Genomic DNA, 26,172 nt, shown 5'->3' on the forward strand with positions numbered 1-26,172 from the left:
GAGTAATGTCACCAATACTTACATAATGAACTGTGGGAGGGCTGGTAGAAAACAAAGGACTATTTTTATCGAGAATAAGTAACTTAAAAATACAAAGACATATCCATACTTAGGCATTCTTGTAGACAATAAGGGTACGTGGCAACAGGCCATAAGGGCCAAAAACTGCTGTTTATGAGAACTACAACAGCCCTGGTAAATTTTACATAGAAGTTAGGAAAGAGGCCTCCAATGGAACTGACTAAGATCTATCAAGCCAAGTGTGTCAGCGCAGTAATATACGGGGCCGGGATCTGGGGATATTGCAATGTATCTGAAATATGCTTTTCTTCGTTACTTATTGGCTGTCCCTCTTTCAACATCAACTTATATTTGCCACACTGAGCTGGGGTTACAATACATTACAGATATAATAAGGGTGTAACCAGTTTTATTGTGGCATCGAATTTGGACCTCAACAAAAATGACTTTTAATCAAAAGGTCCTAAGTGACTCCCTTAACCTAGATCAAGCCCTAGCTATTAGGTGGCTGAAGTATATTAAAGCATTCATGACGGACCTAGGACAGCCAGAATTTTTTCATAATCCGTTACAGATGTGTAGAATCTTCAGGAAAGTTTAAAAAAAACAAAACAATGCATGTCTCACTTGGAAGAAATTAGATATGCCAGTGAGGTTCTTAAACCAACAGTACAAACAAACCAGGTGATCCTTTCCTCTACACTGCAATTGTACTTAACTTATTGTATAACTGGGTACGATAGATTTGTTCTCACACGCTTCAGATTAGATCTTTATCGATTAGTATTATTTCCTATGATAAATGACTGGTCAAAAAACTTAGCACTTTGCCCTTGTGATGGATCTTCATCGAAATCGACAATCCATGTTTTATTCTGTAAATATTATTTGGATCAAAGAAAAAGGTGGATCCTTCCTATTTTAAAAATGTGGGGCTTGAGGCAATGCCAACCTGCCTATTTTGCATTGCAGCTTTTAGATAATAAATGCTATACAAGAAACATTGCTCTATTTCTAAAAGGTGTAATCAAATACAGAAAACGACTCGGAATGTAATAAAACATTGATTTTAATCGTTTTTATTGTTCTTAATAACTGCGACTCATACTGTGAAATAATTTTATTATGGCTAACGTGAAGTATGAAATTGATAACATTTTGTCTTGATTCTATTTTTTAACGATCTCAAATTGAGTGCATTGAAATGGGTGTAATGTTTACTGTGTTTCGTGCATTTATGGTTTTGTAGTTCAAAAATTAAAACCGAATTAAGCAAATTTTGAATTTGAAGGTAGTTACCTCAGAGGAAGACAAAAAAGAGGCCATTTGTGATTTCTATGCTACTCTAGGACTTCCTTTCTGAAGGAGACCAAGCTAATTACCTGGAGGTAGGCATAAACTTAGTTTGACTCCCAAATAGTGAGACATCTTAAAGCATCCACCACAGAAGAGGTGGTGCATAATGCAATTACATCTCTAACGTTGCAAAAAGCTCCACAAGAGGGTTCAACAAAACCTTCACTTAATCCCTAGCTCCTAGTATGATTAAGCACTTTAATACAACTGCAACAAAGGGGAGGATGACTCCCACAATGACTGAGGCCGCCATCTCTTTTATACTGAAGTATGGTAAAAATCTCAAAGTGTGCTCTTCTTACAGGCCCAGTGTGCTACTAAATGTGGGCTATACACCAAACTCCTTGTGAAGATTTCCTCGCAAAATGAATACACTCAGGTCAGTCGGGTTTCAATAATCCCAGCAAAGCGGTGGTAACATTTGATGCGTGCTCAACCAGGGTGAAAAAAGGCAGAAAGAGTCAATACCGACTGTACTAGTCACACAATGCAGAAATGGCGTATGACCAGCTAGACTGGTGTTTCCTTGTCAGAATATTGCAGACAACAGGGTTTGGGTCAAATTCAAGGAGGACCATGGCGGGATACTAAGCGCCAATCTCTAGAATATCCCTCAAATGTAGGGTGACTCGCCCCTGCACGCTGACTCACTCTCCATTACTTCTGGCTCTTCACAAATAACCCTTCATGAAAGAAGAAGCCAAAAGGGAACTGACCCTGATTGAGAGGTTTCTGAAAACAAGCTCAGATTTGAGCAGTGATCGCTACCTCCTGTAACCTTTTGCTAGAGGCAGTCATGATGTCTCTAACAAGCAGAAATAGGAGATTATTCTGGTAAGATAGAGGTGACTGAAGACCAAGTTTAGGTTGTTTTGGACGAAGGAGCACACGATAAAGTACCCTTTGTTTGTTAACGTTACCCCACTACGATGCACATGTTCCCCACGTCTGTCAGTGCTCTCTACTAAGAAGAGGCAGCTTTTGGAAGATTGCTAATATATCTGGTGGGATTGTCATTGGCATAAGGCCAAATTTTCTGTCCCTAGATTCAAACGAGCACGATTGGGCGGGCACTCATTTGCCTACTTGGCCCCGGTTCTGTGGAACTCACTGCCACTCGAATTGCGTCTTGTATCAAGGTACCTTCATTTCCGAAAGGGCATCAAAACTTGGCTATTTAATCAATAGACTTCACATTCCTATTTGTAACCTTCCATCTTATCAAGCCTAACTCAGATCCAAGGCGCCGGGAAACCCTCAGGGTACCTGTTGCGCCATATAAATGTAATAAATAAATAAATTGTCCTCACTTTAAATCCTTTTGACCAGAGAATGGCAGCTATGAAAATTATCTTTGTTTACCCTATACCAATGATGCCTTGATTCTGTGGGGCCTGCACTTCACTACCCAGAACACCAACCCAGGGCAGAATCAGTACTCCAACACAAATATCCAGGGATAGCAAAAATTACCTGGGTGGCCCACTGGAGAGGAAACAAGAACAGTTCATCACGATTTGGCAACTAAACGTCTTTAACGTTATGATTATTGCACAGTTCAAAAGTCATGAATGGCCAACATAAAGACGTTTCATCATAATGGGATACCCTTCTAACCTATCTAATGAAGGGACTCCCTCTGCCCCTCCAGCTCAGATGTGCTCAGTCAGATTGGAGCCACATAATTTGTTCACTTATTAACAATCAGGGGATACAGAGGGTCAGGACTTCTCTGTCATAACAAATGTTTGAGTCACTTGCCATGCAGTACAACACTTAATACATACAATGCAACAGTCTTTGCAGTTGAATGTGGAAGGTCAGTAGTAATAGTTATAAGACAAAAAATTATAGGAAGGTGTGCGAGGGCGGAGGGTTGAGTTTTGTAAGGTTTTTCAAAAGTCAGGAAAGTTTTGCTATTTAGAAATTGATATTTACAAGCAAATATCACATATGGCTCTGCTTTTTATCAAAGTTTTGTTTCTCCTTTTGTTTTATCCATACAAAATCCAATAAAAGTTATATATTTAAAAATAAATTGGACATAGACACTCCACTTAGATCGGAAGAGCTTGCACAAAATATTAACATGAAGGAACCAGTAAAATTTCTCCATTTTAGCCAAGTTCCACAGCAGGACAGTAGAGCAAACATATGTTACTTTGACAGCACGAGTCATTCACAGATTCATTTACTTATTTCCCTTACATAAGAGAAGACCAAGACAAATTCATGAAAGAAGTAAAAGTCTTAATGAACAGCTCTGAACTTACAGGGGCTGACTGCAATAGACTAATGCAGCTAATATTTCCACAAGTGAACAAACTGGCCAGATCAGGATCCAGAGAGAAAGGCAAATATGAGTCTTACAGCAAATTACAAGTACAGGACAGATACACCAGTTATATAAAGAGACAAAATACACCGTAAAAAGAAGACTAAACAGATCTTTGGGCACTGAACATGCAGAAGCTGATGGCAGATTATGTGGCAGGTGTGCAACCGAAAATTAGGGAACACTTGCAATCAGTTTGCGTAGGATAGCAGTGAGACACTTCCAAAGGTCGTAGAATTTGATAACTTTTGTACACAAGATAAGGAAAAGGGAAATGACAAATTACCAATGACTTTGCAGATGCAAACCTTACAAACACAGACGCACAAGAAGTGGTAGAGGACAGAATTATGGACTGGGCACTAAGGACAAGGGACCAAAGAGGGGAGAAAGGAGTTTGGCTAAAATGATTTCCCCCAACTGGGACATTGGAAAACTGAGCGTCCTATTGGGACTGACCATTCTGAACAAGCTCTTTTTAATCCTCAGCCTTGGGGTCAAAACCCTGGTGGTAATCAATTCCAAAGGCCATTTTCTACATGTCTATGCCAATTTCGCTCCTCAAATATAATAATCTCTTAATATGCTACAGAGAATACTTTTCTGCATAACAATTTCAAAAATTCTTACATGGAGCAAAAGGAGTGCCTGTAAGAGGGAGTTGAGGGAAGAGACCGATTCCTTTCAAGGTCGTTTCCTCCTTCTGGATCAGTCTCTTTTGGATGAGGTACTATAGGGGAAAAGGAGGACCCAGTCTCAGTTGATACAGGGGTGGCAAAATCAATCCATGCAACATGTTATTTTCTGGATGTTTCACCTCTTCGACAAAATGTTCCAAGTGATCAGAACTTCAAATAAAATAATACAACTAGTATCATAGCCTGTGACTGAGGTACCTCTATCTGACCACCGTGCGTTCCTTTTAAGCACAACATTGTCCGTTAATGTGTTCAATGTAAACTGAACTGCACCATTTACTGCACCCCTGAGAGTGTCTTTCCAGATGTTCCTCAAACACTGGAATAGTATATAATCACTAACCTTTTAGCTTTCTACTGTCTGTACAACTCAAAATGATAATAACACGCTGCATACGTTTGGTCATCTGTACCTGATTTTGTGTAGTCCAAAGGGTCAAACTAAGCTGGATCAATTTGATTGTTACGGATATTAACCTGAAGCCCCTTCTTAAGATACATCACAATCCCCATTATAGGTAAGCCTCCCTTTTTCACAAGGAATGATCAATCCAACTGGAAGTCTGTTCAACATTGGTATTGACCCGGTTAAAAAAAAAATAAAAAAAAAAGACTAGTGCACCTACCAATTTGTACAATGTCCGAGAGCTGTTAATGCCATAGTACTACCATTCCATCCTGTAGTTCCCAACCCTGCTAGTGTTCTTTATTCTATTCGTCCTGATTCCACTTGTTTAGGTCGAGCCTGGCAGCACGCATGTGCTGTCTGCAAGACATGCTGTATTCACTAAAAAGACTGTTATCCCGCATGCGGCTTATCATAGGTTGACTCCAGCTTGCTCTTCTTTGGTGCCTCACAATGGGTTCGCGCACCCCATACATCACTTCCGTTTGTAGCTGAGGGGCAAAGCTCAACTACAGATTAATACCCTTTGATTAATGGCCATCCGCTGCGATGCAGGTACTATTTCTTCTACTCCCTCCGATTCCCAACGCCCTCTTTGATAAGGCCTGTATTTTTTTCATTGTTTTCCATTCAATTCTGCTTTTTTTCTTGCATTATGAGCCCTCGTCCCCACCCTCCAAGCACAAACACAGCAGTTCCCTTCATCAGATGCCTTTGCTTTCTCCCAGGTGGAGACCAAGTGATGTCTCTGCCAGTGCCATGTGTGCTTGTTCCCATAGCCTTCCTCGTGTTCTCCATGTTCCTTTTACTTCCCACTGGCCAACTTTGTGTTGCTTTCATTTTCATCCCTCCACCCAACTGCCATGTTGCTGTGAAGCAGCAGATGTGGGACCTGTTTTAGGTAAGTGCATATGGATAGTATTAAACAATGTTCATTCTATCGGTTACCATTTTGAGAAAATGACAGCCTGGATTTATTTTCCATAAAATCGCCCATTCGCCTACATGCGTCAAAGCCAAAGGATTTTGAGTTACGGAAAACATGCACAGAATACATTGTAAGCACCCATTCTAATCTATTCACACATTTTTTCTGCAGTTTTTCACACAACAGTCTTCATTTCTTGCATTCTCAAGCGTGTATGTATGTGTGTGTTTTGTGATGGGAGCTATACGTAATTGGAGGAGGTCCGTGGCAGCTCTTCTCTGACATATACCTTTCTTTAAGGGAAAATCCTGCCCTGCAAGTAGTGGTGGCACAAGGAGTCGAACATCAGTACAAAGAAGATTTGACGTGAGTAACGTAGTACTAATTAAAGTTCTATGAAAAATATGTCTTGGTGCCAATCAAGGTAACGAAACACCCCACTACTCTGGGTGTTAGTGCACGATCATCTAGCCAGATACCAGTGCTAAACCTAATATGACAATTACACCCCAGCACTCCTAATACTCATTCTTAATTTCATTTAAAGCACAAATCCTTCATACATTTTAGGTAGCCCGAATCACAGGAGACACCAATTGTTATGTGGTACTGGGATTTTCTTAAATTTAATAGTTTGTACGTTGTTTGGTTATTACACAGTATTTCACTTGTACAATGTTTCTTATATAGCATCGTCAATACATGCATTTGTTGTAAACAATCAGATATTATACAGTTTGATAGCGATGGTCCAATTCTAGTTAATGGATAAATAACACAGCCTGGTGATGAACAGCCGACACTTGTTTCATTACATCCATAACTTTTTCAAGGCTTAAAGTAAAGATGTAAACCCTCAAAATAATTATGAGTCCCGGAGACTCAAATAGGTGTAGAATTGTCGCCGTGTTGTGGGGCGAAATCAGAAAGTCATTATAGGTGCTAGTATTATCTTGGGATGTCTGTTAAACATCTTTAATCGAAACGGACCGGTCCCAGGAAAAAACGTGTGGCTGGCCATATAGTAGAAGGTTTCATTAATAAAAAGTTCTGGGCAAAAAAACGTGCATTAGTCATGTAAATAGACATAGAAACCAGGAAGTTGACTCTTACGCTGCAAGATGCCCGTCCTGTATGCTGTAACAGGACTGAAATGACAGCCTGGATTTATTTTCCATAAATCGCCAATTCGCTTACAAGCGACAAAGCCAAAGGATTTCTGAGTAACGGAAAACATACCCAGAGAACATTCTATCATAATCAGTTTACACATATTTCTTCCGTCGTTTTTCACACAACCCTTCTTCTCCAATTATGTTTCGATGGATCTGCAGCCTGGCAGTCTTCATTTCTTGCACTGAGCAGTGTGTATGTATGTGTGCGTTTTGTGCTGAGAGCTATTCATGATTGCAGGTGGTCCGTGGCAGCTCTTCTCTGGCATAAGGCTTTCTTTAAGGGAAAATCCTGTCCTGCACTCAGCAGGCACTATTTTCTTTTTATAATCATGTTATATTTTATTATTCAACATAGGCATTAAAAATAACATCAGTAGTACATAAGAAGTTGTTCCTTATACCCAATGTCCAGTTGACGATGTAATACGGCCATCATTAGGATTGGATTGACTGCATAAAGTGAATTCAGGTACTTGTAAAGAAGTCGATAAACTTTAAGTTACACCCTCCCTCCCCGTATGGGTATGTGAAATTAATTGAAGACTAAATCTGGGTGCTTTGATGATTATTGTGACTAAGTTTCACACCCTCACGTTTGAATGGAGTTGCGATCTTTCCATTAGCTGTATAAAAATAAAAGTATTTTCTTGTTTACATAGAGCTTCATACCAGATATCTGCCATTTCTAAGCGCTGTAAATAACAACGGCTGTATCTTGATACTGTTCTTTTTTGCAGCACAAACGCAGAAGGGATTTTGCGCTTCTTTTGGCGTTTTGAGCGCACACTTGAATTTGAAATATCTACATGTTTTCCTGATAGCAGACATCAGAAATCCAGACCAACAGTTGCCTCTATGTGCTTTGGAACTCTCCTGTGAGAAAAATATACATGGACTCAAAGTGTCATTAGGATCTTTTATTAATTCAGATTTAATTTGATCAGTGTGAAAATGCTTGTCCGCTTTCAGTCCATTATAAATAATTCATGATTCAAATCATAAAGGCTTAAAAACAGCATTTTTAAATCGATCAAATTACAGAAGAAATAAATGATTTTGGAGCAGAACTTGACTGTGCGGGAGAAGTACTTTCAATCATTAGCTTGTTTTTGTAAAGTACATGTTTTCTTGGTGTCTAATTTTATTCTCCCATTATTTCCCAGTGTTGTGCTTTGTCTATTGTGACATATACTACCAGCCTCCAACTTCAAAGTGGCAAGTTCACAAATATACCCCTTTATGTTTTTCTCCTATAGACATTTTATCTATGGTGTACAGTCCCATTACCTTGAGAGCCGCCAAAAAGCATAGTAACCCTTAAATGAAGGATTGCTTTATGCAGTTTCAGTCTGTATTATATGTGTGTGAGTTCTATTGTGATGTCCTGAATGGTCTGCTGGTGTACGTTCTAGAGAATTACTGAAAGTTATTTATGTATGTGCTTGTGTATGTATTTGTATGTATATGTGCAACTTTAAATGTCTATACATATTTGTATGTATATGTGCAACTTTAAATGTCTATGCATGTGTTCGATGATTTCTGGGAGTGTGTAATTTCATGTGTAACTGTGCGACTACATGCACAAACGGCTTAGAGATAAAACACAAATCTAGTTGGACACAAATGCTATTTCAAAGCGTTTGTACATTAAAGCCAGTTAGTTTGCCTTTAACAATGCACATTATAAGTGTCATTTGCACTTATGACAGTTTGTTGTTCATGAATGGCAGCAAACAGCTGTGTTAAGAGATATATTGTTTGCATTAAGAGATAGTGTGCACATACTGATTACAAATTATGCAGCCATCCTCATGCCACCATGTCAAATAATTCCACTACACAAATCAACTCCACACCACAAAATTCTACAACTAACAATTCCAATTCAACCAACATCATTCCACTGCACACCACATACAACACCAATAGCTTTAACTGCAAATGCTTGTTTTCTTTTTACTGTTGCCAATGTGGGTGAGGCTTTCTTTTCTACATAAGCCAGATAGCAAGTCTTTTTTTTTCACCCACTGGGAGGAAAAGGACACATGGGCAAGATTAGTAGAAGGATATAATGAGTCACTGTTCATCTCCTCACAAGCCCTGAAGAATAGATCTCAATACCTTCATGTTACTTGCCGATTAAGTCTTTGTCCAGTATACTGATAATTGCTTGCCTCTCCTTGTTAAGAAGCATTTTGTATGATACAATTTGCTTTCCTGCTCACCATGGACGAAAGATTTTTAATGATAAACTTAATTTCAGTCAGTTACTGGTTGATTATGTAGGACATGGCATTTACAATGGGGCACGACACATTGCCCTTGACCACATTTATGCTATTATAGCTGCGCGCTGTCCAACTAGACAGTCTCATAATTACATCTTTTTGGAAATAGCTGGATACTGCAGTCAGTAAATACCTGGTTATACAGTATGTGAGAACCCCCTTACAAGATCTTACTACACACACCATCTATGATCCTATCCTATGGACAAATGCTGCAGAACAGACCCTTGTTGCCCTCAAACATGTTTTGGCTTCTTCTTCTACTCTAGGACTGCCAGAATATTCTAAGCTTTTTTGGTGTTCAGCAATGAGAGACTGTTGTCACGTATAATGGCTCTAACACAGACATGGAGACCATCACCATCCTATTGCTTACAATTCTTCTGCTTTAAAGTACAAGCTACTTACCTTGGGTAACACCTTATCTAGTAGAGACATGATCTAGCCACAGATTCCTTACCTTTGAATTTCCAATGCTTCAGACTGGATCTGTAAGTTATTTCTTCGAGCAATACCTTAGCACACCTGCTCGGTGGCATCATTTGGCTCAGCGTGACGTCTGCATCATCTCAGCCATTGACACATCTGCATCACCTATATAGGCGCCACCTCAGCGTGCTGACGTCAGTTACTTTTCACAGCTTTCCACGCAAGGAAGACACAGCCATGAATTGCACTGACGTTGGTGTGTTTCTGAACCACTAGTCCCCTGAAAGGGAACAGCCCTGAGCCTAAAAACCTGTCTGCAGTGCAGGGAGGATGGATAGGTCAGTGAGGAATCTGCAGCTAGATCAGGTCTCTACCACCTAAGATGTTACCGAAGATAAATAACTGGTCCATTTGATAGATTCATCAATCCACTGAATCCTTAACTTTGATTAGATACCTAAACAATACCATCCCCGGAGGAAGGACTGCAGACGTTAGACCAGGAGGTCCTGCAGGACAGAGCAGCCAAAAAGGCTGCCCTTGCTGACTTGACTGTCCAGGCAGTAGTGGTTAGTGAACATGTGCAGAGATGCCCATGTTGCTGCCTGACCAATATGGAAGACTGGGACACCACTTTGTAATGCCCTGGTACCAGCCTTAGATCTGATAGAATGAGACCTTAGTCCTTGAGGGGACTGCTTTTTGGCCATAGCGTAAAAGATTTTGATGCAAATTACGTCTCATAGAGAGATTGTCCTTTTCTGCACAGAACGACCCTTCTGCACTCACACGGACCCATGAAGAGTTTGTCATCCATGTGGAAATATTTAGTGCGGTCAAGGTAGAACAACAACATTCTTTTTGGGTCCAGACGGTGGAGTCGCTCCTCTTCCTTAGAGGGATGTGGAGGAGCGTAGCAAGTGGGTAGGGTGAAAGATTGCCCAAAGTAGACTGGTACAAGTGGTACAAAAGAAGCCCTACTGCGAAGCACCAACTTATTTGGAAAGATGGTCAGGCGAGGAGACTTGGATGACAGCGCCTGCAATTCAATCCTGGCAGATGGTATTGACAGTAAACCTTGTTTTGATGTTAAGCTGCAGAGGGGGTAGTTGTGCAAAGGCTCAAACGGAGCCCACATCAGGAAGGAGAGAACCAAATTAAGATCCCACTGAGGCATGATGAAAGGGCCAGAAAGAAACATATGTACAAGCCCTTGAGACATCTATTTATGATAGGGGATTTAAATAAAAAGGGTTGGTCTGGCAGCCTCTGAAAGACAGACAGGGTCGAAAGATACCCTTTGAGAGTGCCCAGACTGGAGCCTTGCTGGGTTAGGGTCAGAATATAGAGTAAGACCTGAGAGAGGGAAGCAGAAAGAGGATTGACAGATCTTTTTGTACAATATTTTACAAATCTCTTCCACTGGAAGGCTGTCAGTGTCTTGGTGGTAAGCTTGTCTGACTGCCAAAATACCATTTCAAATTTTCTGGAGGAAAGCCGAATGCTATTAACTACTGCTGCTCAATTTCCACACAAGAAGGGGCGGATTTGACATGTTTGGGTGGAGGATCCTCCCCTATTGCTGCAAAAGAAGTTCCTCCTAAAGGGGCAGCCTGTTCAGAGGATGGATGCTCAATTGGAGAAGCTCAGGATTCCAAATTCTCCAAGACCAGTCTGGAGCCACAAGAATGACTTGGACCTGGTCACTCCTGATCTTGTGCACTCTGGGCAGGAGTGGTATGGGTGGAAAGGTGTATAGGAGGCCTGAGCTGCACTCGAGAAGTAAAGGATCTCCGAGTGACAGCTGCATTGGAAACTCCAACGCTCAAAACAATGCGCATTCTCTGCCGATGCGAAAAGATCTAATCAAGGTTCTCACCACTGCTGAAAGAGTCCTTAGGCCACCTCCGAATGGAGATGCCATTCATGAACCACTAGGCATCGACGGCTGAGTTTGTCTGCACTGGCGTTCAGGGGACCTGCCAGGTGTTGAACCACCAGGGATATACCCTGCTGGTCCAGCCAGATCCAGAGACTCAGGGCCTCTTGACAACTATTGCTGTAGACCGCCTTCTTCCTTGTACTGAAAGGAGAGACTTGGATGATGAAAACTTTCCTTTTCTCAACAAAAATCTTCTTATTGTTTTGGAAGCATATGAGCAAGCAAGCCAGAGCAAGCAGTTAACCTTGTGTCGGATGGAAACTAGGACACGCATGTCAATCTGAAAAAGCCATGGATGAGGTCTTATAATTCTATATAGCAGCAAAAGCAGATAATGGGTTAGTTAAATGGGAAATAAAAATACCAATACAAATTAAACCGTGTTAAAAAAGATCAATAAGAACAGAACCCCAAATGCAAACACTAGAGCAGTGGTTCTTAACCGGGGCACCTTGGGGTCAGCAAAGCATACTCAGGAGGCTCAACTGCTTAGAAAATTACATATTATTAACAATAAAGTAGCTATATTATAGAAGCAAAATGTACAACTAAAAGTGTTAAAGACGTTCTGTAAATGTAAAGGAATCTGAAATTGGAGGATAAAAATTAAGTTAGTATACTCCGATTGATGGATTCATGGGTACAGTGCAAGTAAATTAACCAGAAGATAGTTTGGATGATAGCGGGCTCAGTTGAATTTAGAAATGCTCCAACCTTCCTTTTAACATTTTGTTTTGTATTGTATTTGTTTATGAAATAAATAAAAAGTTTCATTATTTGTGTATTTTTTTTGATGAAGGTTTGCTTCTGTATCTTTTGTGTATTGTTTTGTGTTTCAAACCATTGAAAATGCTCTTCAGGATTCTCCTGGTTCCAGTAATGATTAAGTGTGGGTCTTCAGAAATCAAGATGTTAAGAACGACTGGACTAGAGAAAAAAATAAAATCAAGCATTTGCAAAGTCAACGTCTAGCACTGGCAAAATTATGCAGGGCATTTTTTTTTACTGCAAGCAGTCTTAAAAGAAAAAGGAAAAAAGACATGGACACCTAAATGCAGCAGCCACCTGCATAATAATATACATATATTAAATTTAAAAAAATAGCCTTTTCATGACATTTTATTTTTGAAAACAAATTTTCTTTATTTTTAAATACACAGTAGGTTACATGTCCAACCAATTGTAGGGTCCGAGCAGTTGCATACATCAATAAAAACATTAACATAACATTGCATACTCGTACATTATAATGGAAAACCAACAACATCACAGCACCCAATGCCTCAGAACGGGTCCAAGCCTGTAGCTCCATACCATTTGACCAATATCTTGACATGTCTGGCAAGACACCCTCTTTCTCCTTACAGTGTTTTTTTCTTGTTGAGCGTACAAGTCCGCTCCACGCCTCCAGTGCGATAATGTAGAAGACTCCGAAGTCTTCCAGCGGAACGCTATATTACTCTTGGCCACCATATGGACCATCACCCGCAGCAAAATTGCCAGAGGGGAGAGCTCAATCTCCATCTCAAACACCTCTGAGAGTTCTGCAATTACTGCCTCACAAAACAGTGTTATTATGCGACAGGACCATACCATGTGAAAGAAGTCCGCTGGGGCCTGGGAACGACGATAGCATGCAGGGCTAGCAGTCAGGCCCGCCCTAAACATCCTATCAGGAGTGAGATATGCACAATGTAAATAGTATAATTGTGCATAAGACGGAGCTTTGAGGATACTGTGATGACCCTAGGAGCCATCAGTATGTCGCCCAGTCTGCGTCTTCTAAGTCACCAGGCCAGCCTTCCCATCGAGATCTAAGGATACTCAGTGTGTTGGGGACATTAGTAATTAATGTACACTAGATTTGGACCACACCTCCCCTCCCTAGTGCCCCCATCATTATCTTTGCCTCAACAGGGCTGAACTCTGGAACAGCAGTTCCCCTGGGATGTGAACAGCAGATCGTGGCATAACTGTAAATACTTATGGAATTGTGTTTTCGATAGGGCATAGGTCTCCTGAAGGGCTTGAAAAGAGGACACGCAGCTGAGTGATACCAATGGAGTCCCATAGGCCAAACCCCTCAAACGCCACCACATTCCTCAACCATGTACCTTACCACAGGGGAGTCTGCCGAGTGAGCGTCTGCCACTATCCCATACGGCGAAGGGCATCTCTCAACACCTTGAAAACCATTCTAGTCACCTCAGGGAGCACTGGGAACAGGAGTGCCATAGAGCATGTCCATAATATGGGGAAATCCTAAAGTGCAAAGCTCCAGTCTATAAGCTGGGTCTGACCACCCTCCACTAGGGCAGTCATTAATGATCACGAAATGGGATGCCTGGTAATATAGATACAAGTTAGTCATACCAAGCCCACCATCATAGGTCCCTCATTGACAAGGGGCAAATCCAGTCCCGGTCTGGAATCACCCCACAAAAAGGAGCGAGTCATTGAATCAATCTCCATAAACCAGTGGCGAGAAATTATGCAAGGAAAGTTCTGGAAAATGTCTCCCTCGAAAGCCCTTCTTCAGTACCAATTCGAAAAGTACTCAGGGCAACATTACCATCCGCCATCACTTATGGCAGTGAGGCTTTCCCAGGACTTTTCATGAAAAGCATGGAAAAATGACATCTAAAAGCCTACAAAATAGTTTTTGGGACGCCATATTATACCAAGGGGATCGATGGTGAGAATGGAATTTGGCCTAGAGGCCCTAAACTTGACCAACATGGGCTCTATCATGAAATACTACCATAGATGCATTTCGGCCACGCCTGGCACCTAGAGGTTTATCCTTCAAAACATATTCCATACCAAAAATAGCCCCTTGAGAACATATTTGATGGCCTCAGCAGATACCCTCCAAATAGATACTCTAAGTGTATTAAATTCTCCCTCGATTCCTCACTTGGCTGTGAAAAACCTACTGAAGAAACGGACAAGATTCCTGTCGAAACTTGCTGATGTGGAAAATATCAAGACTACCTCATTCTCACAAGCCCTGGTAGGCTCGTATGACAACGAACACCAGGTTGGCCTGAAGCCACAGCTATACCTTAGCTGCTCAATTCGGAAAGCATGCGTCACTCAAATTTTGATTACACAGATGATACTACAAACTAAAAACTTTAACCCAAACTGGTTGATCCTCTCCAATATAGTGAAGTGTAGGCTGTGTGGTTACAAACTTGAATCTTTCCCCCACTTACTTTGCTGCTGCCGGTCACTACTCTATCCCAGGCGGATGTTATTAAAGCCACTCTTTCTAATATGAATGGTCTAAGGGCCTGTAGTGACGCCACAACCTGGATATCTATCACGACGGTCCCCTCGGATGTGGCCCGAATTGGCAAATACTTCAAGGCGGAGCAGGATCAGCTTAAAACAACCCACTTAAGTGCAGCGATGATCTCGGATTATATAAAATGCATATGGCATTTTGTTTTACTACGTGATCTTTTATGCAATGACTGCCGACTGTAAAACACGATTTTATTCTTTTGATACTACAAGATCATGATGGACATATGGTACCCAAGTCCTATCAATCTCAATGCACTGTGCACTTTGACTTAATAGCAATTGACCCACTATGAAATGTCTGCTGACTGTAAAATATGCATTTAATTTTCACTGGATTCACAAGATCGTGATGGACATATGGTACTCAAGCTCTTCAAATCCCAATGGCAGTCGATTTTGAACAATCATATTATTAATAAGATAGCCACAACTGTTTAAAAAAAAAAATGTTTCCATGTCCAATGTGCTATATTGTTTAGGTTTTAATTAATCACACAATAAACGTATTTCTGTCCTGAAGTTCTGGAAAATATAAAGCAATACCATCATTTTATATAAGACGATCCTGCCCATGATGTTGAGTTGCCGTGCCTGCCACTTCGCGAGGTCGGCTTTAATCATGCAAGTGAGAGGAGTGACAATAAGAGACCACATCAACTCCGGGAGTGCAACACCTAAATATCTGAAATGGAGATTGCATATGTGGTATGTTGGTCTACCAATCAATACAATCTCTTGAAGGGGCCTACGGCACCAGAAAAGACTTGGCAGGGTTAAGAGTTAAGCCTGAAGCCTCCGCAAAGAACTGCAGTAACTGGTGGCAATGCAGACCACTACTACTGGGGTCTGAGAGAAACAAAAACATGTCATCTGCATACAACACAATGCAGTCATCGTGCCCTCATCCCACTCCCATCCCCTGAGCATTGCATCTAACAAGTGGTGCAAAAGGTTCAATAATCAGCACAAAAAGGATAGGGGACTTTCCTGCCGGGTCCCCCTCCTAAGGGGGAATTCCCCAGAGACTACATCTTGACCTGGACTCAGGCCGTTAGGCTGGAATAGTGCACTCAGACAAATTCACGAAATCAGGGTTGAAACCCGGTCCTTACCAGGACTCTGGCCAGGTTCGCCCAGTCCACGGTGTTGAATGCTTTCTGAAAGTCTAGGAGAAGCAGTGCTAGTGGGGATAGTAGGAGGAGATGGTGGACCAGCACTACATGTAGGCATCTGAAACAATGCTGCATGCATCTAGCGGGCATAAAGCCACATTGATCAGGGTGGATTACAGTGACAATGACCCACCGGAGGCGGGGAGCCAGGATGGCTGCAAAGGTCGTAATCTCGCCAATGATCAGAGAAATGGGGCGTAGTCTGCACAGGAGTCCAAAGTGGGTTGCACTTTCGGTATAACCACAATGGCTACTTGGTCAAGATTCCACAGAAGAGAGCCCAACTTCCCCGCTTCTTCATATAAGTGCAATAAGTGGGGAGTCAGAGGTTCTCTGTATTTGGCATAAAACTCTGTTGGGTAGCCATCAGGTCGGGGTGTTTTGCTAGATACCAGTCCTGCATAGCCTCTCCAATTTCTTTGAGTGTGATAGGTTGCTCAAGGTATTCCCTCTATGCGCCTGAACTGTAAAGCAATGTCACGGTGGCAAGTAGAGGGTCAGTACTCTCCACTGCTGGGCATGGGACTGCCACATAAAGCGACGTACAGTAACCTCCGAATGCCTGAGCAAATACTTGGGAAGTAATATGGGTGTGGCCTGCACAGTCATGTATTTTAGGTATGATCCTACTAACTAAAGGCCAGGATGGCAGCCAGCCAATGCAGCAGTTTACTATTTTTGTCACCCCATCCTGGTGGAAGTGCACCAGATCTGCTTCACAGTCTCCAGCAAGTGGCTCCGTATCTCCTACCAGACTACTGTCAGTTGTCTAAGACTATCCTCGGGTTTGGCAGTGGTGAGTCGCGCCTCCAGCCTAAGGACACGATCCTTAAAGAATGTAACTTGTCTAAGTCTTGCCCTCTCCTTACCTCTGAGTATACCTTTGGCATAGCCCCATATACTGTACTTATACCTCTTAACTATATGAAGTAGGTGCTTCTTTATTTGTTGAAGATGTCCTCATATTCGTCAGTATCAAGAACAGGTCACCATTGATTCATTTCTTTATTAGATCAGTTTAAAAAAGATCATAAAAGCACAGAATAAATACAAAGTAACAATTTCATGTCCATAAAATACTTCATGTCCATTGTATAAGAATAAAAAAATAAAAGGATGATAATATAATATAGGTGCCCGTTTAACCTCAACCTTATTTATGTGAGTCACTCTCTAAGATGCAGTAGTGGATAACTTTTCCATGACCCTTAGATACAAGCTGTCTCCCTCTTCCTTTTTCTCATACAGGCCCAAAGAAAAGAGGCTAGTGAAAAACATGTTAAAAAGTCGGGTAGTCCAACGCTAACACAGTGGTGCGAAAATATGGACAGGATCATGATAGTAGAGAGGACGGTATACATAAATAGAGCATGCCCGCTGGAACAAGATATGGACCCCATGGAACGCATTCAGGGGGGACATATGTGAACCACTAGAGGAAGATGACTCCTTGACATCAGATGAAGAGGGGGAGGAAGACTAAGATACGGGGAGCTCGAGGTAGGGATTCAAGGGAACAACGGGATGTATGTACGGAACGGTGTGGTGAGGGGGGGGTACATAGGGTAACAACTGATCATCGTGCATAATGACCCCAACATGGCGGAATATAGTGATACCAAACTAATGTGATCTTTAAGCCACTTACACAAAACGAACGCTGGGCGACCTAACCAGATTAGGGGTAATATGCTCACTCTTGTGTAACTGATGACCGAATGTAGTAACTTTATGTTTATATCGTTTAATGTTATAAAATATAAAAATGAGACCTACATGAATCAATACTGTACGCACGGACTGAAACGCATATATAAATGTTTTATGCCGCTGCACCCCTGTGTTGGCGGCTACTAGGCTGTGTACTTTCGAACTTACTACTTATGCGAACTGAGTTGGCGGCCGGCCCCAGAGGTTGTAGGCCAGAAGCTGTGTACTGTTTATTACTGATAAATAAAGGTCTTAAAAAAAAAAAAGTCGGTTAATGATTTTAAAAAGAAGAGTGCAACTCGACACTGCTTAATATTCTTCTCCTTTAAAAGGGGCTTGAGAAAGTGATAGCTCTCTTTCTTGTAGGGCCTACAAAATAAAACCAGATGCAGTTCAGTTTGTCTTGAGAGGGAGTCACATGGACATCAGTGGAGCTCCGCATGGCTATACTTTTTCTCAGGGTATCCTAACAATAAAGGAATAGCATTCATACAGTATGAATCTGTGCTGAGGAATGGTGACATCTGCTACATAATAAAACCTTCTCTCCGACAGTGACGGGTTCAGGTGGTAGGTGACGACTGTAGCTTTTCCTTTGTATTGCTCCTTCCTCTTATAGTCTGCCTGTGCAATAAATATACGGGAGACCTTTTTCTTTGGGACTCTTCTGCACGTTAAGGGTTCCCTAAATAGACCATGCAGGCCGAGCTCCTTCAAGACTGATTCCACATAGCGGAACCACAGCAAATTTCAGTTTTTTTCCATGCTTAAACAATCTATATAAATAAAAATGTAAATGTTTGTTCAAAATAGCAAATCTCCGAAAGTTAAACACCGATTGCTTTGATTGAAATTTTGACACAACGTTGAATTCGAATATGCGCGTGTTTTTATATACACAACTTTGATTCCAATACGCGCGTGTCGAATACGCGTGTGTTTTTAATCGAAAGCCTAAACAGACACATAAAAATGTCAATGTTCATTTGTTCAAAATCTTAAATCTCCGAAAGTTCTTAACCAATTGCTTTGAAATGTTGACTCAAAGTTGGATTCGATTAAGCGCATGTTTATATATACACAACGTTGGATTCAAAGACACGCGTGTCCAATACGCGCGTGTTTTTAATCGAAAGGCCGAACAAACCCTATCGATTTGGTTGCTACGCAACAACTACAAGGGAGGCATAGAGACAATAGTCTACATATATTAGAATGGACAGTTGGTGTCAGGATGGCAGATCGGGAAGTGGGTGGAGGGGGCAGGGAGGAGTTGGTTCACTTTGCAACATTAGCACGTGTTTATATATACACAACGTTGGATTCCAATACGCACGTGTACACTACATGCATGTTTTTAATCGAAAGGCCGAACAGACCCTATCGATTTGCTTGCTGCGCAACAACTTCAAGGGACGCATAGAGACAATAGTCACAAAAACATACTGTGTACCCACAAACATTGTGAAATTAAACATATTAGAAAAGAGAGCTAACTCTTTTCTTTCTCTTCCATTTAACCAGACTGCGCCACAGTAACGCGTGGCCGGGTACAGCTAGTCCTTTAACATAAGTTGTGTGAGTGGCACTGTTTCCCTGCGCCAGGTCACCAAAATCTGCCTGAAATGCGCCAGGGGGCCCTTTTGGTAAGCTGTCCATCCTGGCTAAAGGCAGGAAGACCTTTGCATACTACTAAGGTGGATGGGGCCTACTGGGCGGAGCTTCCAGGCGATTTACATACTCGTAAAGGGAGAACCATGGACTCTGCCCTCACCAGGAGAGGCCAAGAAAAAAGCCACTGCAGTCACTACAGACTGTACTCCAATAAATCAATGATGCATTCACCTCCATGAAGTATTTCAGATAGTCTTTCAATGTGGAATTACAGAGAAAACACACTTGCTTTGCGTTGGCCAAGCCCAGGAAGTTAGGATTAATTGTCCTTTACAGAAGTTTAGCTTGAACTGGGGCACCTGCTATGTTTATATTTGTAAGTGCCTCCTGTTGAGGTTTAGTTTCTGTAAAATGAGAATCAGGGCCAGAACGGCCCGACTAAAACTTAATGAGGAGGGGGGGGGCATCCCTACCTGGGCAAATTTTGTCCCTGGTGACCTCATCCCCTGGGGCCTGACCTCTTGCTTCTGGATGCCCTGGAGCCCACCAAGAATGAATGAAAGAAGCGCATTATAGAGCGCATGGCTACTCAGCAACAGAGTCCCGATACTAATAGTCACGAACTAACAGACCTAACGCCCTCACCTAGCACTGAAATACCAGGTTTTAAGAAGTTTCTTAAAAACAGACAGGTCAGCCGTAAATCTGAGAGAAGCCGGGAGTTGTTTCCACGCTTGAGCTCCCAGAAGCCTGAAAGATCTGCCTCCAGCCCGAGCTAGAACGAGGACACAGGCCAGGCCCATGGAGGATGACCTCAGGAATCTGGCAGCCAAGTAGTGGCTGACTGAGGTAGCCGGCACCCTTACCATGAAGGGCTTTGGAGAACAATACCAGGGCCTTAAACTTGATCCTTTTACTCATAGGTAGCCAGTGTAATTCCTTAGGATAAGGGCCATTTGGGTTCTAGGCTTGAGCCTAAGGACAAGTATGGCCGCAACATTTTGGACCACTTCGAAGCGCTGGAGAAGATTACCTGGAAGGCCCAGCTACAAAATATTTGGGTAGTCCAGTCTGGAAGTAACCAGAGCCGGGTCCACAGTTTTCCTGGTGTCAAGTGAGGGAAGAGAAACGTTCTCAACATAAGTAGCATGCCAAAGCAAATGCCCACTACGGATTGAACTGGAGGTCTCAAAGACAGTGCTGTCAATATAAATGTCAAGATTTTTTTTACCGTGGATTGGGCTGAGAGTGGTGGAGACATCTCCTTCGGCCACCAAAGTCTCCAGTCCTCCATGGACGGAGAGCCAAAAAAGACAATTTCCGATTTACATTTCAGTTGTTCCTATTGAGCCAATTTAACACCTTAGTGAGGCATGATCTAATCCTCTCACCATCCAAATTCACTCTCTTCTCTCAGGTGAAAATGAGCTGCGTATCATCGGCATATGATATTATTTTGGGCCCACAAGCGTCCGCCAGAGATGCAAGGGGTGACCTATATAGGTTGAAAAGAGTGGAGCTTAGAACAGAGCCCCGAGGGACCCCCACTTTCTGATTGGGCATGGGGAAGCAAAAGGAGGCGCGACAATTTCCTGGCTTCTGTCCTCAAGAAAGGAAGCTAACCATGCAAGCGCAGATCCGCCTATACCAAGATCACTCAACCTCTCCAGGAGACGGCCATGTGGGACCGTATCGAAGGCCGCCAACAGGTCCAATAAAATAAGGATAGCTCTGCCACCTTGGTCCAGCTTTTCCTTGATATGTTCGGTAACTTCCAACAGAGCCGTTTCTGTACTATAATTAGCCCTGAAGCAAGATTGAGTAATGTGCAGGTATTTAAGACTCTCAGCGTAGTCCGAAATTACTCTATTCACATACTTCTCCAGCGCCTTAGAAAGAGCAGGAAGAAGAGAAATGGGCATGTAGTTAGCAAGCACCTTCGGATCAGCAGAGGTTTTTTTTCTCCAGGAGTTGAGCAATTTTCACATGCTTCCAGATGGAAGGCATGAGGCCCGTTGAGAGAGAGGAGTTCCTCACCTTATTGACCACCAGGTTAATGACCACGGACACAGAGGCCAGTAATTTTGCTGGATACGCATAAACGGGCGAGCCAGACTTTAAGCCCTTCAAAATCTCGAAGAATATCTCAGGCTGCAGAAAAGGTACCTGCAATAGTGCAGAGGATTGCCAGGTGGGACACTCCATGGCAGGATCAGGCCCCGGAGCATGGTCACCTGCAGGCCCCTCTGAAAAGCATTCTTGGATCGTAAATCTTTTCATGAAGGAACAAAGCCAGATGGCTAGTCCATTGAGCAGAGTGCGAGGGCTCCTTAATGGCAGCCTTTGGGGTCATGAACAACTTCATGATATTAAAAATGTCCTTTCCCTTATTGTTGGAGATTTCTATATTATTCTGCAGATAGTTTTTCTTGGTGGCCTTAACATGAATATAGTGAGATTTCAGAGCCGCCTTACAGACCAGTTTATCCTCAGATTTTTAGGATTTACACCACTTCCTCTCCAAGCGTTTACATGCGTTTTTTACTGATTCTCAGAAACTCATTAAACCAGGGAGTTGAAGGGCTAGCCTTCTTGGAAGTGTGAGTTATTAGAGGGGCTAATGCATTGACATTCTGCTTTAACCAGGATTCAAGAGCAAGTGCATTCACTTCGGGGTTGCCGGACAGCAAGGGTACTGACACTTCAAGAGCGTCATATGCAGGGCTCTGTACTTATATTCCGCCCTATTCAGAGAAGTCTGGGCGTCGGTTCTGGTGTTAGGAAGCCAGGGCACCTAATGTACTGCGTTGGAGATCGTGGGGTGAGCCTCAAGGCCTCTACTGTCCCTTCCGGCTCAGAGCCTCAGCGGGCTCCGGCATTGCTCCCACACGTAGGGAGCCAAAAATGCTGCTCCCTTTGTAGGAGCAATTCTGTCATCCATTTTAAAGAGATGTGAACTCCGCTCCCAGTGAGTGGGAGCAGAGTTAGTTTGGTCTCGCCTGGCAAGAGTAGTGAAGGCTCCAGCCAAGTGAGAGTAAACAGCTATGTTCTGGGGGTGGCGGTCCCCAGAGTCATTATTAGTTCCTTTGTTTATGTAGAGCCTGTCCCAAGAGAGTGAGAGTGTGTGTGTCTGAGTAAGTGAGTGTGTCAAAGATACTCATCCATAATTTACTCCTACTGCTATGAACGTCCCAAAAAAAACAACTATCTAGATCCCTCCATTATCATTTTCAATCCAACTAACATGTCACCCGCTCAAAATCTTTTCAAATTTCCCTATACCACTAATCCTGTTTGGGTTCCGGAGTAGCATGATATCCGCCAAAAAGTGCTTCAGTAACCCATCAGGGGTAGCAAGTGCTATATAAATGCAAACCCTTTCCTCTTCTATCCCTCCACGATCATCTTTCAGTCCAAATAAACTCGCATATCCACCGATCAAACTAATTTCATATCTCCCTACACTAATTCACCACTAATCCTCTTTGGGTTTTGGCGTACCGTGCTACTCGACAAAAAAAGCGATTTAACGCCTCGTCAGTTGTGTAAGAGTTGTATAAATTAAATTACAATTATAGTAGCCTTGCATGCAGCCCATGAGATACCTCCAGAATGCACTGAGTCACCATTGTTTAGGAAGTACTCCGCTATTTTCTCCCCTACTTCTTGGACATAGTCCGTATCCTAAAGGTACAGCGCAACGTGCCTCCACACTGGACGTATTGTAGCACCCGGGGAACCTACGTGTAATAGTACAGGGGCGTGATCTGATATCCCTCAGGGAAGAATCTGTCTCAGAGAGACCAAGAGGATGTCTGTAGCAGACATAAAAAGTCAATACGTGCATAAGTATGGTGGGTAGCCAATCTGTGGGTATGTTCCCACAATCTGGGATTCCAAAGTCTCCAAACGTCACATAGCCCCAGGAAGCCAACCCATCCCTGCAAAGACTAGGATCTACTACAAGGCACCTCTGATGGGGACCCCGTGAAATCGACTGCAGGGTCTAGAACTGTGTTAAAATCCACTCCAATTATTGTAAGGCCCAAAGAAATGGAAAGGGGTCTGAAAGGGGTCCAATGCCGTGGGGGGGCATAAGCACATAGAAGGTTCAGTGGTCGGCCCTTCGCCACAACAGCCAGATCAAAGTAGCGTCCCTGGGATTCCACCAATGTCTTTTCATATCATTCTAATAGAACTGTATGGGTGTCTACTAGCAGGGTATTCTATTTACAAGAGGCATAGAAATTATTTTTAGTTTTAATGCACATCACAGAAAAATGGTTGCCATTGGCACAATGAAAATTAACCATTGGTCTTAAATTACTGTAACCTGAAACCATAGCTCAAACACATAAAAATGAAAAAGAATGGAAGGAATAAAAACACTGGCAAAGTAAAATATGGGCCCATCAGCCCTGGAGTACACTTCTATTTAGATAGATGTGCTCATATGATCGGGCACAATTACCACATTCACAAAGCAAAGGCGCCAATCACTGAAGTGGGGAAACCCACTGCCCCTTGTCGCGTATAGTGGTGGGCAGACACAAAATGTAAATGACACCTGAAAGGTCAATGGAGGAAGAGAACTGACCCAAAGCCCCTCTATGTATGTATGTTTTATTTGTTGTATTACATGAGGCTTGCATTAAAATTAAAGCGGTCTCTATGTCACACATAAAAATAAAAAATACATATTTAAATTAAAGCAGTGACCAGACCGCTGTAAAATTTGGCATTCTTTTAGATGTGCCCATTCTAATCGAAATCCCAAATGAAAAAGCTTCATGACGTGGTTGGAAAGAGGCATGTTGGCATACCAACACAAAAAATATTTGTTCACAAAGACTAAGGACCTTTATATAATGCTCACCTATACTTCTCATTGATGTTTGAGATTCGCCAGGCATTGTTCATATCAAAACCCATCCTTTCGACCTCATTCTTAAACCTGGACGAGACATGTTCACCTAAGAAAAATTAAATAAACACATTAATATTTAGATAATACTCTCTGGAACTAATTACCTTTGGACGATTTATTTATAAAAAAACTCAAGTCAACACATTCAGTAGCAGAATTAAATTAAATAGCTATAGAGGTTCTTTGCTTCATGCAGGTGGCGCCGTACAAACCTTCTACTTTCCCCAATGCGTTCAGGACCAGAAATCAAGAAGGTTAAGAGGATTCTTCCCAGCAAAATTTTCAATAAAATATAAAATCTAAATTCAGAGGTTTGCATTTTGTTAAAATTTAAGTTACGGAGTTGGTCATCAATTGAGTCAACAAAAGTTCCAGTGAGAACGTTGGACCAAAGTAATAAGGCACCTTTTTGGTACACTATTCTTTAAAGTTCATTATACACTACTGTCAGTACACAAGAGCTGAGAAGGCGAAAATACATCAAAAGATGTTGAATTTTTACTTATGTGCAGCTTCTATACACTAAATTGTCCACCCATGTACAGGTGATGACCGCGGTCTCTAAGCACTTTGACATCAGGAGAGGCACACGTCAAGAATGCCTGCTGTTATTTGCTATAGCCATAAAGCCCATGGCCGAATGGATTTGTATTGATGTGCCAGTGAGGGACAGGGATCTCAGATAGAATCAAGTTATACGCTAATGATGCATTGATCTTCTTGACCGACCCAGAGACCTCTGGTTCCAGGATGCTTCAAATCCTTCATGTTTTTGGTGAGACATTGGGCCTCTTCATTAAGCTGGCCAAGTCCTCTGTATTTCCGGTTCTTACGTATCCCCAGAATCATGACCGTGTCCAATTTCCATAAGGTTATGCATAGCTTCCAATATTTGGAAGTATAAACTGCATACATAGCCTTAACAGCATGGGAGATGAATGCGTGAATGCCCCAAATATAACCCCCGGGAAGCAAAACTTCTTCTGGAGGAGTTAGGAGACAATAAGTCTCTGATACACCATATGTTAGACTCCTTTGCCACACTATGTGCGACCTGGGAGTGGGATCTTGGGGCCCTTACAGAAGGGGAATGGGCAGAAGCCAGAGCATCCCAGAGGTACTCGGCAATCGTAATGCGCCTCTGTTTGATACAACTGAAATGCCTTCAATAGTGCATCTTAAGTGGCGTAAACTAATAGGGTGCGATTGCGTCTCCCTTCTGTCTCTGGTGCCAATCGTAAGAGAGTGACTTTATGCATACCATATGGAGGTGTCAAAGGATAAAAGCTTACTGAAAAGGGATACTTTCCTGTTTGGGCTGTATGATAGGGTGGCCCAAACCATAGGAACCGAAACTGACTATATTACACATCACTGCAGACGTGGTAGAAGGACATTATACAAAAACATTGTTGTGGTTTGGACTTACGCTGGCTAAAAGGGACACTGCTAGTCATTGGAAGGCAGGCACACCGCCCTCGATTGATAAATAGAAAAAAGGCCTTGACTGGTGTATGAGCAGAGAACATCCAGTTTATGAGACATGGGGTTGCCCCCAAACGTGCAAAAAAACTTGGCAATTACGGGCGGATTATAGAGGAATCACCATTAGGCCGGGGGACAATCAGCCAGCTAATTTAGAGACCGGAATTTGCATGCATGGTGGTTAATGATGCTGATGCAGCCCGGCGAGTTAGTTCTCTGCTTGTGTACGGGGGCGAGAGACATAAGGGGGGAATGCTTTGCACCTTGTTGATATCATACTATGTACTTTTCTATACAAACCAATAAAATGCGCCCCCCCGCCCAAACAAAATGTTGAATTTTAAAAGAATTCTGAAACGTTACCGAAAACG

The 26,172-nt window shown here is 42.3% G+C and overlaps 1 protein-coding gene across 11 annotated transcripts in view; it reads right to left on the reverse strand.

The window, feature by feature from the left end:
- Positions 1-26,172, reverse strand: part of MTMR3 (myotubularin related protein 3) — a 1,591,444-nt gene that overhangs the window by 905,499 nt on the left and 659,773 nt on the right. For all 11 annotated transcript variants that reach the window (XM_086943220.1, XM_086943217.1, XM_086943214.1 and 8 more), the window contains one exon: positions 24,266-24,362. In XM_086943220.1, the coding sequence (XP_086799346.1) occupies positions 24,266-24,362 (97 nt within the window). The remainder of the gene's footprint in view (positions 1-24,265; positions 24,363-26,172) is intronic.

Source organism: Lissotriton vulgaris, chromosome 11 (assembly GCF_964263255.1).
Source record: "Lissotriton vulgaris chromosome 11, aLisVul1.2, whole genome shotgun sequence".
NCBI lineage: Eukaryota > Metazoa > Chordata > Amphibia > Caudata > Salamandridae > Lissotriton > Lissotriton vulgaris.